Source organism: Mobula birostris, chromosome 4 (genome assembly GCF_030028105.1).
Source record: "Mobula birostris isolate sMobBir1 chromosome 4, sMobBir1.hap1, whole genome shotgun sequence".
Classification (NCBI taxonomy): Eukaryota; Metazoa; Chordata; class Chondrichthyes; order Myliobatiformes; family Myliobatidae; genus Mobula; species Mobula birostris.
This window is the reverse complement of record NC_092373.1, coordinates 74172463-74187955: the sequence shown is the minus strand read 5'-3', so window position 1 is coordinate 74187955 and position 15493 is coordinate 74172463. Positions and strand designations below refer to the sequence as shown.

General features: G+C 39.2%; 1 protein-coding gene across 21 annotated transcripts in view; it reads left to right on the top strand.

The window, feature by feature from the left end:
* LOC140196419 (uncharacterized) overlaps positions 1 to 15493 on the top strand; it is a 43259-nt gene that overhangs the window by 5224 nt on the left and 22542 nt on the right. For 13 of the 21 annotated variants that reach the window (XM_072255610.1, XM_072255604.1, XM_072255603.1 and 10 more), the window contains exon 2: positions 10648 to 10784. In XM_072255610.1, the coding sequence (XP_072111711.1) occupies positions 10648 to 10784 (137 nt within the window). Of the gene's footprint in view, positions 1 to 10647; positions 10785 to 13332; positions 13425 to 15493 lie in introns of all 21 variants that reach the window. The other 8 variants (XM_072255591.1, XM_072255590.1, XM_072255595.1 and 5 more) reach the window with 1 other exon arrangement.

The following is a 15493-nucleotide window of genomic DNA, read 5'->3' as shown; positions in this document are numbered from 1 at the left end:
ATGTTCACCTCGGGGTCACATCTAGTAAAGCAATTGAACAGATTCCTACAAACATTTAAGTGAAGTATAAATTTGATTCAGCCTGGGAGAATGAGTCCTGGGTCATCAGAATTGATCGGTGTTTTCTTGGTGTAGATTTCAGGGAGAACAAACTAATTGGTATTTCACATCCCTTATTCCAATCTATGTGATCCTCCCAAACATTTGTTTCAATCAGCATATTTAAATCAACTTATTAGCTATGTTCAATTTAATCATATAATTAATTATATTATCAGATTGTTTTTAAATTATGCATGAAATATATCCACATCATACAATGCAATTTCACCAACCTTGAAGCTGGGACTTTTTCCATCTGCATGAAAAAAGACGTTTTTTATTTCTTTAATTTCTCTGTTGCTCATTCAAGCTAGCTTTTTTTTGTTGGGTGGGCTGCTATGATGTTCACATTATACCAAAACCAACCTTTCCACACTGGACAACAGAATACTTAGAGCCCAGTATTTTTGTTAAGAGATATCATCTGTATTTTCAGCCACTTCCTGTTCTATTCTGTCAGAAGGAACTTGTCTTTCTACACATTTTCCAATCAACATTTGAAATGGTCTCACATTGACTGACATCGATTTTCATTGTGGAGACTACGTGTAGGAGGGCCTTTTGCTTTCCATTCTTTTAATAAAAATAAAATATATACTTGTGTACAAATGATAAATAATTTTTCAAATATAGGCCAATATGAGTGCTGTCTTATCCAATTTGTTTGGATATATGCAAACCTGGTATCAATGCATGCTTTTTAATGAAATGCATACTTCTGTTATTATTATACATCAGTTACTTCTGTTTAAAATAGAAATTGCAGGATGTCAGTAGCCTTGTAATATCAAGTCCTGGGTGAATTGTGGAGTTGGGTGAAATATTATTTCAATCAATATCATCTGGAAAGGGAGTCCCTAAAATTTCCCCTGACTTAAGCTTATGTGCTGGATCTACTCCTCCTATAGAGAAATGAGCAAGGAGAGGCTCAGCTTGATCCCATAACCTCATCCCTATTTACAGAGGTGCTTTGGTTCATGTCCGGAGGCAGATGACCTGTTCATGTTTTGTATTGAATAAGGAGAGCATAGAGGAGAGTAAAAGTACCATAAATTTAGACTCAAGTATGTATAGTGACTTCTGGGACTGCAATAACACTGATGACCAGAAGCTGCTCATGGTTCATTTTTCCATGTCACTCTCATTATAATTATCACTTTTAAGCTGCTGCACCTAACTATGACTTTCAGGTTTTTAACTCGATGCTCAGGGCAGTGACTCCAGTCTCATCTGCATAATTCCCTCTTGAATTGTGACCAATGATTTGGATGATGGAATTGATAGCTTTATTGCCAAGTTTGTGGATCAAACAAAGATAGGTGAGGGGATGGTAGCGTTGAGGAAGCTGAGAGGCTTCAGAAGGACAGACATATTAGGAGAATGGGGAAAGTAATAGCAATGGAATACAGTATCGGGAAGTGTATGGTCATGCACTTTGGGAGAAGAAATAAAAACGTAGACAATTCTGTAAATGAAGAGAAAATTCAAAAATCTGAGGTACAGAGGGACTTGGGAGCCCTTGTGCAGAATTCTCTAAAGGTTCATTTGCAGACTGAGTCAGTGGTGAGGTAGACAAACGTGACATTAGCACATTTTGAGAGGACTAGAATATAAAAGCAAGGACCTGTTGTAGTGGCTTCATAAAGCAATGTGAGGCCTCACTTGGAGTATTCTGAGCACATCTGGGCCCCTTATCTTAAAAATGATGTGCTGATATTAGAGAGAGTACAAAGAAGGTTCACAAAAATCATTCCAGGATTGAAAGGCCGATTATATGAGCTCTGGGCCTGTACTCACTGGAATTCAGAAGAATGAAGGGGGGGATCTCATTGAACCTTGTCGAATGTTGAAAGGCCTAGATAGATTAGGTATGGAGAGGATGTTTCTTATGGTGGGGAAGTTCAAGATTAGAGGACGCATCCTCAAAATAGAGTGATGTCCATTTAGAATGGAGATGAGGGGGAATTTCTTCAGCCAGAGAGTGGTGGATCTCTGGAATTTGTTGCCACAGGCGGCTTTGAAGGCCAAATCGTTGGGTATGTTTGGGGCAGAGGTTGATAGGCTCTTGATTGGTCAGAGCATGATGGGATATGGGTAGTAGGCAGGAGTTTGGGGTTCAGAGGGGAATTGATCAGCCATGATGAAATGGCAGCAATACTTGGTGGACCAAATAGTGTAATTCTATTCTGATATCTCATGGTCTAAACACTAGGCATAATATCCTTACAGAATGCAAATTCAGTAATGGGTAAGATGACATCCAAGTCATGATGCAATTGATGGTCTATTTGGTTTACTCCTTTGATATTAAAGTAGAAGCTATTTGGGTGAATTGGATTTATTTTTCATTTTGCGAACAGGGGATTCTAGAGAAACTTCTCAATTTGATGGGTGGTTGTCATTACTTTAATGACACTTGACCAGATTATCCAGAGTTACAGTTAGATCTAGAGTATTTCTTCAGTTCTATGACTGTGATGTTGCTGTAGTCTAAGACGTTTTCAATGTGTACTCAGCTCCTTTGAACAGGCAATCAGATTGCAATTTGCAGGTGGTGCACACTGCAGACACTGCCTCACGAATATGAGGCTCACAAAAACTCTGAAAGATTGCATTTTTAATTGTCTATAAAGGAAGTTTTGTATTTCTCTCTAAAGCAGGAATGCACAAACTCTGTTCCTCAACACTTGAGGGCCAGCCATCTAAGTGGGCACTGACAGTTTGTTGTGCAGTATTCCTACACTCAAGACCACCTATAAAATGCAGTGTAATTACTAAGTTATCACTGTAGCAGCACCTCTCAAAACTCTAACTCTCCAACTGATCAGTTCAAAGGAGGCAGGAACCTCTGGTTTCATTTCCTGGTCACATATACTCCAGACTTGGAAATGTTCCTTTATCATTTACTGGCATCTCTGTCTGAATGAATTCACCATATGGAGTTCAGTGGATCATGAACAAGGTTCACAATCAACTTGTCAAAGATAATGGCAAGAAATGACAGTCTTGTGGGTGACACCACTGACTCTTAATAGAATTTGAAATAAGTAAGTGCTTTCTGCTGTTTGACATCACCGCATATGTCTGCAGTTTCCATAGCTACCATGTCACACCTGCACAAATGTGCCAGGAATAATCTTGAACTGTGGTTTTTGCTTCTCCAAGGCCACAATTTAGTTCAGCCACTCAGCAGTGTGGCATCCAATTACTCTTGAATGATTTTCATAAAAAGAATTTGCAATTATGTTGCATTTGTCAGGATGTGGCTAAGTGTCTCAGAATCTTTTGAATTTGAATCACTGTAAGTCCTAGAATTTAAAGTTCATTCTTAATTTGTGCATTAGGTGGGCAGTCTATATTGCTCAAGCACTAAATCAGAAATCACCCAAACATTTCTGAAATTGGAGGAGTAATTTCTTTAGCCAGAGAATGGTGCATCTGTGGTATTTGTTACCACAGGTGGCTGTGGAGGAAAGCCATTCGGTATATTCAAGGCAGAGCTTGATAGATTCTTGATCGGTCAGGGCATGAAGGGATACAAGGGGAAGGCCGGAGATTGGGACAGAGAGGAAAAATTGATCTGCCATGATGAAATGGTGGAACAGACTCGATGGGCCAAATGGCCTAGGTCTGCTCCTACATCTGATGTTCTTATGGTGTTAACAAATAATTTTTGTGTTTGCTGCTTTTAAGAAATATTAAAACCAAAGTTGAGCCTTTCCCCAGCACAGACTCGTATTCAATAGGCAACATCAATAGCATTCTCTCATTAACCAATGGAAAATGGGTCAATGCTCTTGCAGTGATCACTCTAAGGCAGTCTGAGGCAATTATTGAGTTGGGTGATGATGAGAATGGCTGGATTGTGCCGGGTGGTGATGGTAGTGAAGGCAGGGTAATAATATTTCAATGGTCACCTGGAAAGACCACAATGCCTGACCAATGCAGAGAGTTCATTGTGTTGAATGGATATACCTAATTCCAATCATTTACCACATCTGTGAAGGTGCTGGGCAAATAAAACAAGAGATCTGTGATCCACAGGAATCATTTCACAGAAACATGATCTGTTTCAAGAGCCAGAAATGAATAAACTGATATCTTGAAAGAAGCACTTGACACCATGCAGCTTTTAGATTAGATTAGATTCCACCTTATTGTCATAGTGCCAAGTACAGATACAAAGCCAATGAAATGCAGTTAGCATCTAACCAGAAATGCAAAGAATCGTGTTATTTACAAAATCACTGCAAATAAAAAGTAAGTGCTACAGCACACAAATATAAAAGTCCTGAGAAAGTACAATATGTGTGCAATACTGCTTAGCGCTGTGATGTGTGGTTCAGCAGGGTCACAGCCTCAGGGAGGAAGCTCTTCCTGTGCCTGCTGGTGCAGAAATGGAGGGTCCTGTAGCGCCTACTGGATGGGAGGAGAGTAAAAAGTCCATGGTTAGGGTGAGATGCGTCCTTGATAATGCTTTTCGCCCTGCTTATGTTGTGTACTCCTTGTTGAACTATGAGTAAATAACACAGGTAATAAATTGTGGCATGTTGATTTCATTTCTGTTATGGAACAATTCGGAGGTGACATTTTGATAGTGTTTGTGCATGCATGAAATATGATGGGCAAATTAGATAATGGGAGGCCCGGTGACCCAAGCTGTAGTGCTGTTGCCTCCCAGCTCCAGTGAGCTGTGTATGATCCTGAACTCTGCATGGTGTTTGCATTTTTTTTGAGACAATGTGAGTTTTCTCCAGGTACTACAGATTTAAGAAAAGGCCACAATCCAGAGATTACTACTCTGAAGGTCCTGCTTTCAACTTTCTACCTAAAATCTCTCCCTAAAATCATTCTTCAATTGTGATTGAACTTTGGGGAAAGAATAGTAAAGTATAGAAAATAAATGTTTATGACAACTATGAAAGTTTAACACTGGATATATTGAAGAGTGTGTGTGGAAATGGGAAAAATAAGGTTATATGGTATGGGAATTTTAATGCTTATTGTACAATGTGGGTTTTGTAATGACACAAGTGTGAATGGGACCGTGGTGGAAGACTATCCAGAAGAAAAATCTTTGGTGAGCTTGGATGATGGTAGGAGCATAAGGAAAAATCTATTAAACAACACTGCTTCTGCTATAGACTTTACTCTGGTATCTGAGGATGTAGCAAGTATGTGTAACTGTAAAGGATATAATTACACAAATGTGGAGAGTGATAATTTCCCAATTATCTGTAAATTGGGAATAGATGCGTATCAGAGTAAAGGATCTCCTGTCCCCAGATGGAATTTTTGAAAAAGGTGAATTGGGATGATTTATGAGAACATAGATTTTCTGATCATTTGGTTTTGGAGGAGAGTTGTTCCCCAGTGGATTGATGAATGTAAAGGAGCCGTGAAGGGGCATAAAGCTTTTTGGAAAGCTAGGTACTGATACTCCTAGTCATCTTTCATACAACATTAAAGATCTCAAGCTATAGTTAGTAAAATAGTGAGATGGACAAAGGAAATGTATTGGAGAACTTGTTATGATAGCATTGGGAAAGAGATCCAGGCAGGGGAGGTTTGGGGTTTGATACAGAAAATCGGGGGATTTGAAAAACTTGATGCATTACCAACTTTATATGGTGGGGTGAGGATTGCAGTTACTGACTCTGAAAAAGCTGAATTATTAGCAAAAAAATGTCAGTGTACATAGTTCAGTCAATTTGAGAAAAGAATAGAGGTCTTACAGAGTAACAGTTTTGGAATGCAATCCTGAGAATTCTGAGAAAAAGAGAATGTTCCAGTTCCTGCTTTGATGTCATATTTACATCATCTGAACTTAAAAGGACTATTAATGGTGTTGGTCAGGCATCACTTGGGAAAGTTGATATTTGTTATAATATGTTTATATGATTATTGGATTCAAAACTCTTGTGGTTTTGAAATTCTTTGATACATTACGGGTTCCTGGTTCATGGAAATTAGCAGTTGTTATCCCTGTGTTGAAACCTGGTAAGGATCAATCAGAGCACTTGGGTTATAGACCTATTTTGCTAACTTCACATGTACCTAAGGTAATGGAATGAATAGTTATAGCAAGGCTTTTGTATTTTGTAGAATGTAGTGAGAATTAGCTGTACACCAATCTGGATTTCATAAAGGGAGAATGACCATTGGCTCGGCGTTAGGTTTTGAATTTGATATTCATGAGACCCAAGTTAATAAAGAATAAGTGGTAGCAGTTTTTTAAGTAGAGAAAGCTTATGATGTGTTATGGACATGAGGGTTGCTGAATGAACTGAAAAAGATGGGAATAGGTGGTAGAATGTTCAATTTGATTCTAGATATTTTTATGTGATCGAAAGATACAAGTTATGTGGAAACACCATTCTCTAAGGAGTATGAAGTAGAGAGTGGGACTCCACAGGGGAGAGTGTGTAGACCACTCCTTTTTAATATTATGATGAATGATATTTTCCTAAATGTTGGTTCAGATGTTTCCAAATTGTTATATGCTGATGATGATGCAGTGTTGAAGAGAGACAGGAATATAAATTATTTTGTTTGGAAAATGCAGGCGGCTGTTAATGAAGTAGAGGAATGGGGACATCAGTGAGCATTTAAGTTTTCTGTTGCAAAGATTAAAGTTTTTTTTAAAAAAGGAACATTATACCCACAATTGATCTCAAGTCATATGGCAAATCTCTTAAACCAGAGTCAGCGGTAAAGTTTCTAAGTATGTGGATGGATACCTGGTTAACATAGAAGGAAAATGTGAATAGAATCCCAGAAAGTATAAAGAAGACCTTACTGTACTTTGTTTTCATAAGATCTTCAGCTTTGGGTGGATGAGAAATGAATGGTTTCAAAATCTTGGATTGTTTAATGCAGATTTGGTATGGTGTTACAATGTCAGAATCTAATTGTGGAGGAAAGGCAGACTCCAATGTAGAGACGGTGACCAAAGCTTATTCATTAGAACTCCAACAGAACATTGGTGACTAGGCTGAGTGACACAGTGAGATGTAGCATTCTCAAAGCAGGGACCCCACAATTAGTGCTAATCAGGTGTCTCCTTAAGTAATCCAAGTAACACAAAATCCCTGAACCTATCCAAATAAGTTTAACAGTTTTAAACAGAAAGCACCATGAGACCGCATTACAAAGAGCTAGTAGCTCGAGAATAGCATAAGGGAATCCAAATGATTAATGGCTCACATTAAACAACGATTAAGCAATTCAAGGGCTCTGAAAACCTTGTTGCCCTGTGCTCTCTGGCTCCCCACACAGGCCTGAAGAGCTCATTACAGTACCCACTTTCCTATGGCTGGCACCCAACTGCCGAGGGGGACACAGGAAACCTCGAGAGGAATTCGAAAACATTGAATAAACCTTGGAGACCTGTAGGGTCATGGGAGACCTGGAGAACTTTGGTGACTTAAAACCAACCAATGTGCAAGTGTTGCAGTTCAGCCCCAAATAATTTCAAAAAGTCTAATGCTTTTCAGAAAGTCAAATACACACTTACATCCAGGATATGTAAATGATTAAGAATCTCATGAAACAACTATTAATCAATTCCGATGCTCTATAAACCTCAAAGTCCAAAGTATTAGGCAGGAATGAAGGAGAGTTAATTTGGAATAGTTATTCCTGGACAAGTTCTCATCTGACAAATGGAAATTGTTTAAACATCAAGTCACAGAGTTCAGTAGAGGTACACTCCAATAAGAAGTTAGGACAAAGTTAAAATGGTAAGGAAACCTTGGATATTGAGAGTGATGCTGAATTTACTTAAAAGGAAAAAAAAATGTAAGGTTTAGCAAGCAAAAATCAAACAGAGCCCTTGAGGATTATAAAGATGTCAGAAAAGATCCTTGAGAATTATTAAGAAGCCAGAAAAGAACTCAAGAAGGGAATTAGAGAAAGTAGGAGAGGCTATAAATGTCCTTGACAAATAGTATTAAAGAGAATCTCAAGGCATCCTATACAGCAAGAGCAAAAGGATAACCAGGGAGTGAATAGGACCACTTTGAGATAAAGGAGGAAATGTGTCTTGGAGGCAGATGATGTGGATGAGTTCCTAAATGAATACTTTGCATCAGGATTTACCGAGGAGAAGGATGTGGAGGATAGGGAGACCAGTGTGAGTGTGCTAATTTGCTAGAGCATTTGGAGATAAAAGAGGTAGTATTGTTTTTCTTAAGATCACTAAGATTGGTAAATCCCTAGGGCCTGATGTGATATACCCTAGGTTATTGAGAGATGAAAGAGGTGAAATTGCTAGGGCGTAAATCAATATTTTCATATATCACATAGGGACATCGAGATCCTGGAAAACTGGCAAGTTGTTAATATTGTTCCATTGTTGAAGAAGGTAATTATGGATAATGATGGAACCTTTAGACTGTTAAGTCAGTCATAGAGAAGATATTGGAGAAGATTCTTGGGGAGAGGAGTTCTGAACAATTGGAAAGCCTTGCCAAATTAGGGACAGTTGTTCTGGCTTTGTGCAGGGCAGGTCATGTCTTACAAACTGGACTGTTTATTTCTGAGGAGTTGATGAAGATAGAGCTGTGGATGTTGTCTACATAGATTTTGAAAAGGCATTTGAGAAGGTTTCCCATGGGAGGCTCAACAAAAGATTAAGATGAATGGGATTTGCAATGAATTAGCCTTTGGATTCAGACTTGGCTAGCTCATAGAAGACAGAGGGTAGTGGTCAATGGGACTTATTCTGGTTGGAGGTCTGTAATTAGTACTGTGCAGGGATCTGTACTGGAACCTCTAGTGCTTGTGATATATAATGTGGATGAACATGTAGATGGGTGGTTTAGTAAGTTTGCAGATGATATGAAGACTGGTGCTGTGGATAGTATAGAAGACTGGCAAAGGATACAGTGGGATATAGATCATTTGCAGATACAGGCAGAGAAATGCGAGATGGAGTTCAACCCAGCCAAATGTGAAGTATTGCTCTTAAAAAGATCAAATGTAAGGAGACAAGACACTGCTAATGGCAAGACCATTAAGTGTTGATGTGCAGAGAGATCTTGGGGTCTAAGTCCATAATTCCCTGGAAATAGCTATGCTGGTTGATAGGGTGGTAAAGAAGGCATGCTTTGTTCATTTCTCAAGGAATTGAATGCATGGGTTGGGAGCTTTGTTGCAGTTTTATATAAAACATTTCGGCCAAATTTGGATTATCACATTCAGTCTGGTTGCCCCATTATAGGAAGGATGGTGCAGCTCTAGAAAGGTTGTAGAAGAGGTTCACCAGGATTCTACCTGGATTTAATGGACATGTGCTCTAAGGAGAGGTTGGACAATCTTAGATTGTTTTCTCTGGTGCAGTGGAGGCTGAGGGGAGATCTGATAAATTCTTATAAGATTGAGGCATAGATAAAGTAGAGAGACTGTATCTTTTCCCAAGGCATGTGTTTAAACTGAAAGGAGGTAAATTTACCAGAGCAGTGTGGGACAACTTTGTTTTTACAGTGGTGGGTGACTGGAATATGCTGCCTGGCTAGTAGTGGAGGCAACTATAATCAAAGTGTTCAGGAGAGTCTCAGGCTCATGAATGTACAGGAAATGGAAAGGTTGTGTAGGGAGAAGAATTAGTTTAGTTAGCCACTTGATTAATAAGTTAATTAGCTTGGCACAACTTTCTGGTATAAAGACCTGTTCCTATGCTGTACTGTCCTATATTAATGAGCAGTTTGTTTTCAAGTTCTGACTGAGAAGTTTTTATGCCAAAAATGTTCTCACCCACTGTGCTCCTATGTGGTTAGAATCAGTGTAGGTGTTTTTCACCATTTCTTCTGTTCCTTTTGTTAGTTATTTAGCATACTTTTATTGCTGCATGGGCTGATTTGATGTACTCATAGTTAAAACCAAGTCACTTTGCAGTTAACAGAAAAATAAGAGTCCAGAGCTTTGCTATCTGTTTCCAGCCACTTCCTGTTGTACAATATGTTTATCTATCACCCTACACATCATCTGCTGAAACCATATTAATAAATAGGCATACCAATGGTGTCTGTGGAGACATTTGGAAGATCTTTCACCTTGAACCCTTTCAGTACAGATGGAGATGTGGAGATACGTTTTACATACATACTGTTCAGTTCAGGCCAGTTAGACCTTCTGCTTTTTTGTGTCTGCATGCAGCCTGTTTTAGTTTACTGAAGCTTCTTTAATTATTAGACTATAAATATTTCTGTTTAAAATGCAGAATGTCAAAGATCTGATAGAACCTCGAACATCTCCTCATTTACTGAAAATGATGCTTATATATTACGGAGGAAATAGTCAAAGAACAGGTCAACCTGATCCATAACCTCATTGCCAAAAAATGGAGAAACATTGGCATAGGTCTGGAGGCAGGTTGTAGTCCATGCTTTTGGTGTGTATTACATCTAGACTCCACAGATGAGGATAAGGTATTTTAATTGTAGGCTCAATAATGTTAAATGTCTTTTGTTAGGATAATATTGTTACTTCTGCTCAAAAATGTGATTATTCTTTTTTAATATAATCTTTATTGTTACTTTGTAGTGTAATGTCTCTGAGGTACAACAAAGTCAGCCACATAAAACAAGGGAATCAAAACTTAAAGGCCTGAAATGTGTGGAGACCAAATTCAACGTGATAAGACAGGACCTGGCAAGTAGACAGGGTGCAGCAACTTGCAGGTAAGTCTATATGGAACTTGCAGGGGTGATTCAAAAGTAAAATGAAAGTTCAAAGCCAGATGTTCTCATAAGGTGGAAGTTAAGATCAACAGGTCCAAGGAACTTTGGATATCATGAGAGATTGAGAGTTTTTGCTAATAATTTTGCTTCTTCAAAGTCAGTAACTGCAGACTTCTCCCAACATATAAAGTTGGTAATGCATCAAGTTTTCTGTATCATACCCCAAACTTCTCCTGCCTGGATCTCTTTCCCAATGCTATCATAGTATGTTCTCCAATACACTTTCTTTGTCCATCTCACTACTTTTCTAACTATAGCTTGAGGTCTTTTATGTTGCATGAAAGATGAATAGGATTAACAATGCCTAGCTTCCCAAAAAGCTTTATGTCCCCTCTTCACAGCTCCTTTACATTCATCAGTCCACCAGGGAACAGCTCTCCTTTTATTATCTCCCACAGTTCTGGGAATTGTTTCCTTAGCTATTGAGTTGAGTACAGAGCACAAGGCATTATGACTCAACTTAATATCCTCCAAAACCAAATGATCAGGAAATCTACTTTCTCATAAATCATCCCAATTTGCCTTTTTAAAAAATGCTATCTGGGGACAGGAGATCCTTTGCTCTGATATGCATCTATTCCCATTTTACAGATAATGGGAAATTATCACTCTCCACAGTTGTGTTATTATATCCTTTCCAGTAACACACACTTGCTACATCCTCAGATACCAGTGTAATGTCTATAACAGAAACAGTGTTGTTTAATAGTCTTATCATGGTACTCCTACCATCATTCAAGCACACCAAACATTTTTCAAGATTCAAGATTCAAGATTCAAAAAACTTTATTGTCATTCTAACCGTACATCAGCTCTGCAGGGCAGAATGAGACAGCGTTTCCCAGGAGCAGTGCAATCATAACAGAACAAACGCAACACTAAATAATAAACATAACAATAAATAGTAAAACACAACAGCCACATGTCAGTTAAAATCAAGTTATAAGTGTCCAGTGCAAGTTAAAAGTGTCCAAAGCAGAGTCAGGTGGAGCAGCTATTTAGCAGTCTGACTGCCTGTGGGAGGAAGCTGTTTAGTAGCCTTGTGGTTTTAGTTTTGATGCTCCTGTAACATTTGCCTGATGGCAGAAGAACAAACAGTTAATGGAGAGGGTGTGAGGGGTCTCTAATGATGTACTGTGTCTTCTGGAGGCATCGACTCTGAAAGAGGTCTTGGACAGAAGGTAGGGAGACCCCAATAACCTTCTCTGCTCCCCTAACCACCCTCTGCAAGGCTTTTTCGTCGACAGCACTGCAGCTGGAGTACCAGGTTGTGATGCAAAAGGTCAGCACACCCTCAACCACGCCTCTGTAGTATGTAGTTAAGATGTTAGTGGGAGTGATGCTTGTTTAAGCTTCCTCAGAAAGTGCAATCTCTACTGGGCCCGCTTCATAATTCCAGTGGTGTTCCTGGACCAGGTGAGATTGTCCGAGATCTGCACCCCAAGGAACTTGATGTTTTCCACTCACTCCACTGTGGAGCCGCTGATGCTGAGGGGTGTGTGCTCAGGCTGAGACCGTCAGAAATCGACGATCATCTCCTTGGTTTTGGTGACATTAAGCATCACTGCACCAGCTCTCTAGGTGTTTGACCTCCTCCCTGTACATCGTTTCATCATTTTTGCTGATGAGCCCCACCACTGTGGTATCATCAGCAAATTTAATGATCAGGTTCTCCTTGAATCTGGCTGCACAGTCATATGCCAGCAGTGTAAACAGCAATGGGGTAAGCACACAGCCTTGTGGGGATCCAGTGCTCAGCGCGATGGAGTCAGAGATGTTCCTGCCAACACAGACCGACTGTGGTCTCTCTGTCAGGAAATCCAGAATCCAGGATTTTCTTCCGGATAGTCTTCCACCATGGTACCATTCACATTTGAGTCACTACAAACCCACATTGTACTATGAGCATTAAAGTTCCCACCTCATATGACCTTATTTTTCCCATTTCCACACATGCTTTCCAATATATCAGGTGTTAATCTTCTACAGTGGTCATAAAAATTTATTATCTCTACATTACTATTCTTTCCCCAAATTTCAGGACCTTCAGTGTTGTAATCTCCGGATTGCTGTCTTTTCTTTGATCTGCAGTACCTGGGAACAACCTCACATTGGCACAAGAAGAAAATGCAAACATCATGCAGAGTTCAGGATCATACAGAGCTCACTGGAACTGAGAGGCAGCAGCACTACAGCTTGGGTCACTGGGCCTCCCATAATCTAACTTGCCTATCATATTTCATGCATGTACGATTCTATAAAAATGTCACCATCCCTTTGATCCATAAGAGAAATGAGATCAACATGCCACAATTTATTACCTGTGTTACTTACTCATAGTTTAACAAGGAGTACACAACATAAAAGCTGCATGGTGTCAAGTGTTTTTATTCAGTATGTCAGCTTATTAATTTGTGGCCCTTGAAACAGATCATGTTTCTGTGAAATGATTACTGTGGATCACATATCTTTTGTTTTGTTTCCCCAGCGCCTTTACAGATGTGGCAAATGATTGGGATTAGGCATATCCATCCAACACAATGAACTTTCTGCATTTGTCAGGCATTATGGTGTTTCCAGGTAACCATTGAACAATTATTACCCTGCCTTCACCATCATCACCACCCAGCACAATCCAGCCATTCTCATCATCACCCAACTCAATAATTGCTTCAGACTGCCTTGGAATGATCACTGCAAGACCATTTGCCCATTTTCCATTTGTTTATTGAGAGAAAGCCATTGATGTTGCCTGTTGAATATGAGTCTCTGATGGGGAAATAATCAACTTTGGTTTTAATGTTGTTTAAAAGCAGAAACCACAAAAATGATTCCTTAACACCATGAGACCATAAGATATAGGAGCAGACTTAGGCTATTTAGCCCATCGAGTCTGTTCCACCATTTCATCATGGCAGATCAAGTTTTCCTCTCAGCCCCAATCTCTTGCTTTCCCTTGTATCCTTTCATGTCCTGGCCAATCAAGGACCTATCAGGCTCTGCCTTAAATATACCCAATGACTTGTCCTCCACAGCCACCTGTAGTAACAAATACCACAAGTTCACCATTCTCTGACTGGAGAAATTCCTCCTATAATTTCACAAATTTTTGGGTGACTTCTGATTTGGTGTTTGAACAATATGAACTGCCCATCTAATGCGCAAATTAAGTACGAACTCTCAATTCTAGGATTTACAGGGAAGTTTGAAAACATATCTTGGCGGTTTTCCAGTGAACAAGCAAATTATTGTGACATCTGCACTCAAAAATCATAACAAAACAGGCATAAGCATCTACAGACATAGCAGTCATTCTTTCATACCATTCAATACTGACACTATTTTAAATTAATCAAAAGTAATCTAGTAATCTGTGAGTACCAGGTTGAATTAGATTCAGAAGAACCTTCCTCTTTAACCTCTTTGGAGACATATCTATCTTAAGGGCTGTGGTTAGTCCAATCTTGTAACAGACCTTGATTTCTAATGCTTGGATGAAAAGTTACCCCACCAAGCCTATTTAATTATATTTAAAACATTGAAAATGAATAGGTAAGAAGGCAAATGAAACTGTTTGGACTGTAGGAACCACAAACTGTTCAATAGAGGAACAATATTAGAGTGAAACAATGTGGAGAGGACCATGTGATAAATACCACAGATTCCCCATTCTGTGAACTTCAGTGAAGTAAAAGTAATAAATACAAGATAAACTGAACTAACAGAAATACATTATAGCAATGTCAGGATAATTGTTTTCCTACATTTTCCAATTTAGAAAGGTATTAAGATCACAGCAAGTGGTTAAGAAATTCCAGAATAAATTATGTAAGCAATAGATAGATAGGTTCATGATTAGCCAGGGCATCAAAGGGTATGGGGTGAAGGCAGGGGAGTGGGGATGACTGGAAGAATCAGATCAGTCCATGATTGATTGGCAGAGCAGACTAGATGGGCCGAATGGCCTACTTCTACTCCTATATCTTATGGTCTCATGGTCAACAGCACCCAGAAAATAATTATCCCTATATTGCTCTACCTCAGTTTGTGGGACCTCACTATAGACAGGTTTTCTCTATACAATACCATACTGATTCAAATTCAATAGACTATGAGACACTTGGCCACATCCAAACAGATGCAACATATGTTTTATGAAAATCATTCAAGAGTAATTGGGTGCCACACTGCTGAGTGGGTGAGCTAAATTTTGAGCTTGGAGAAGCAAAATGACAGTCCCAGATTATTCCTGGCACATTTGTGCAGGTGTAACATGGTAGCAATGGAGACTGCAGAAATATGCAGTGACAGCAATCAGCAGAAAGCGCTTGCTTATTTCAAATTCTATTATGGGTTAGTGGTATCACTTACAAGACTGGCATTTATTTCCATTATCCTTGACACGTTTTGTGAGCGCTGTTCTTGATCCACTGAAGTCTATATGATGAATGCATTCAAACAGACATGCCAATAAAGGAACCTGAATGTTTCTAAGTCTGACTTGGAAATGAAACTGGAGGTTCCTGCTTCCTTTGAACTTGTCAGTTGTTGAGTTAGACTTTTGAGAGGTGCTGCTACAGTCATAACCAATTGCTCTGCATTTTATAGATGGTGTTGAGTGTAGGAATACTGCAAAACAGACTGTCAGT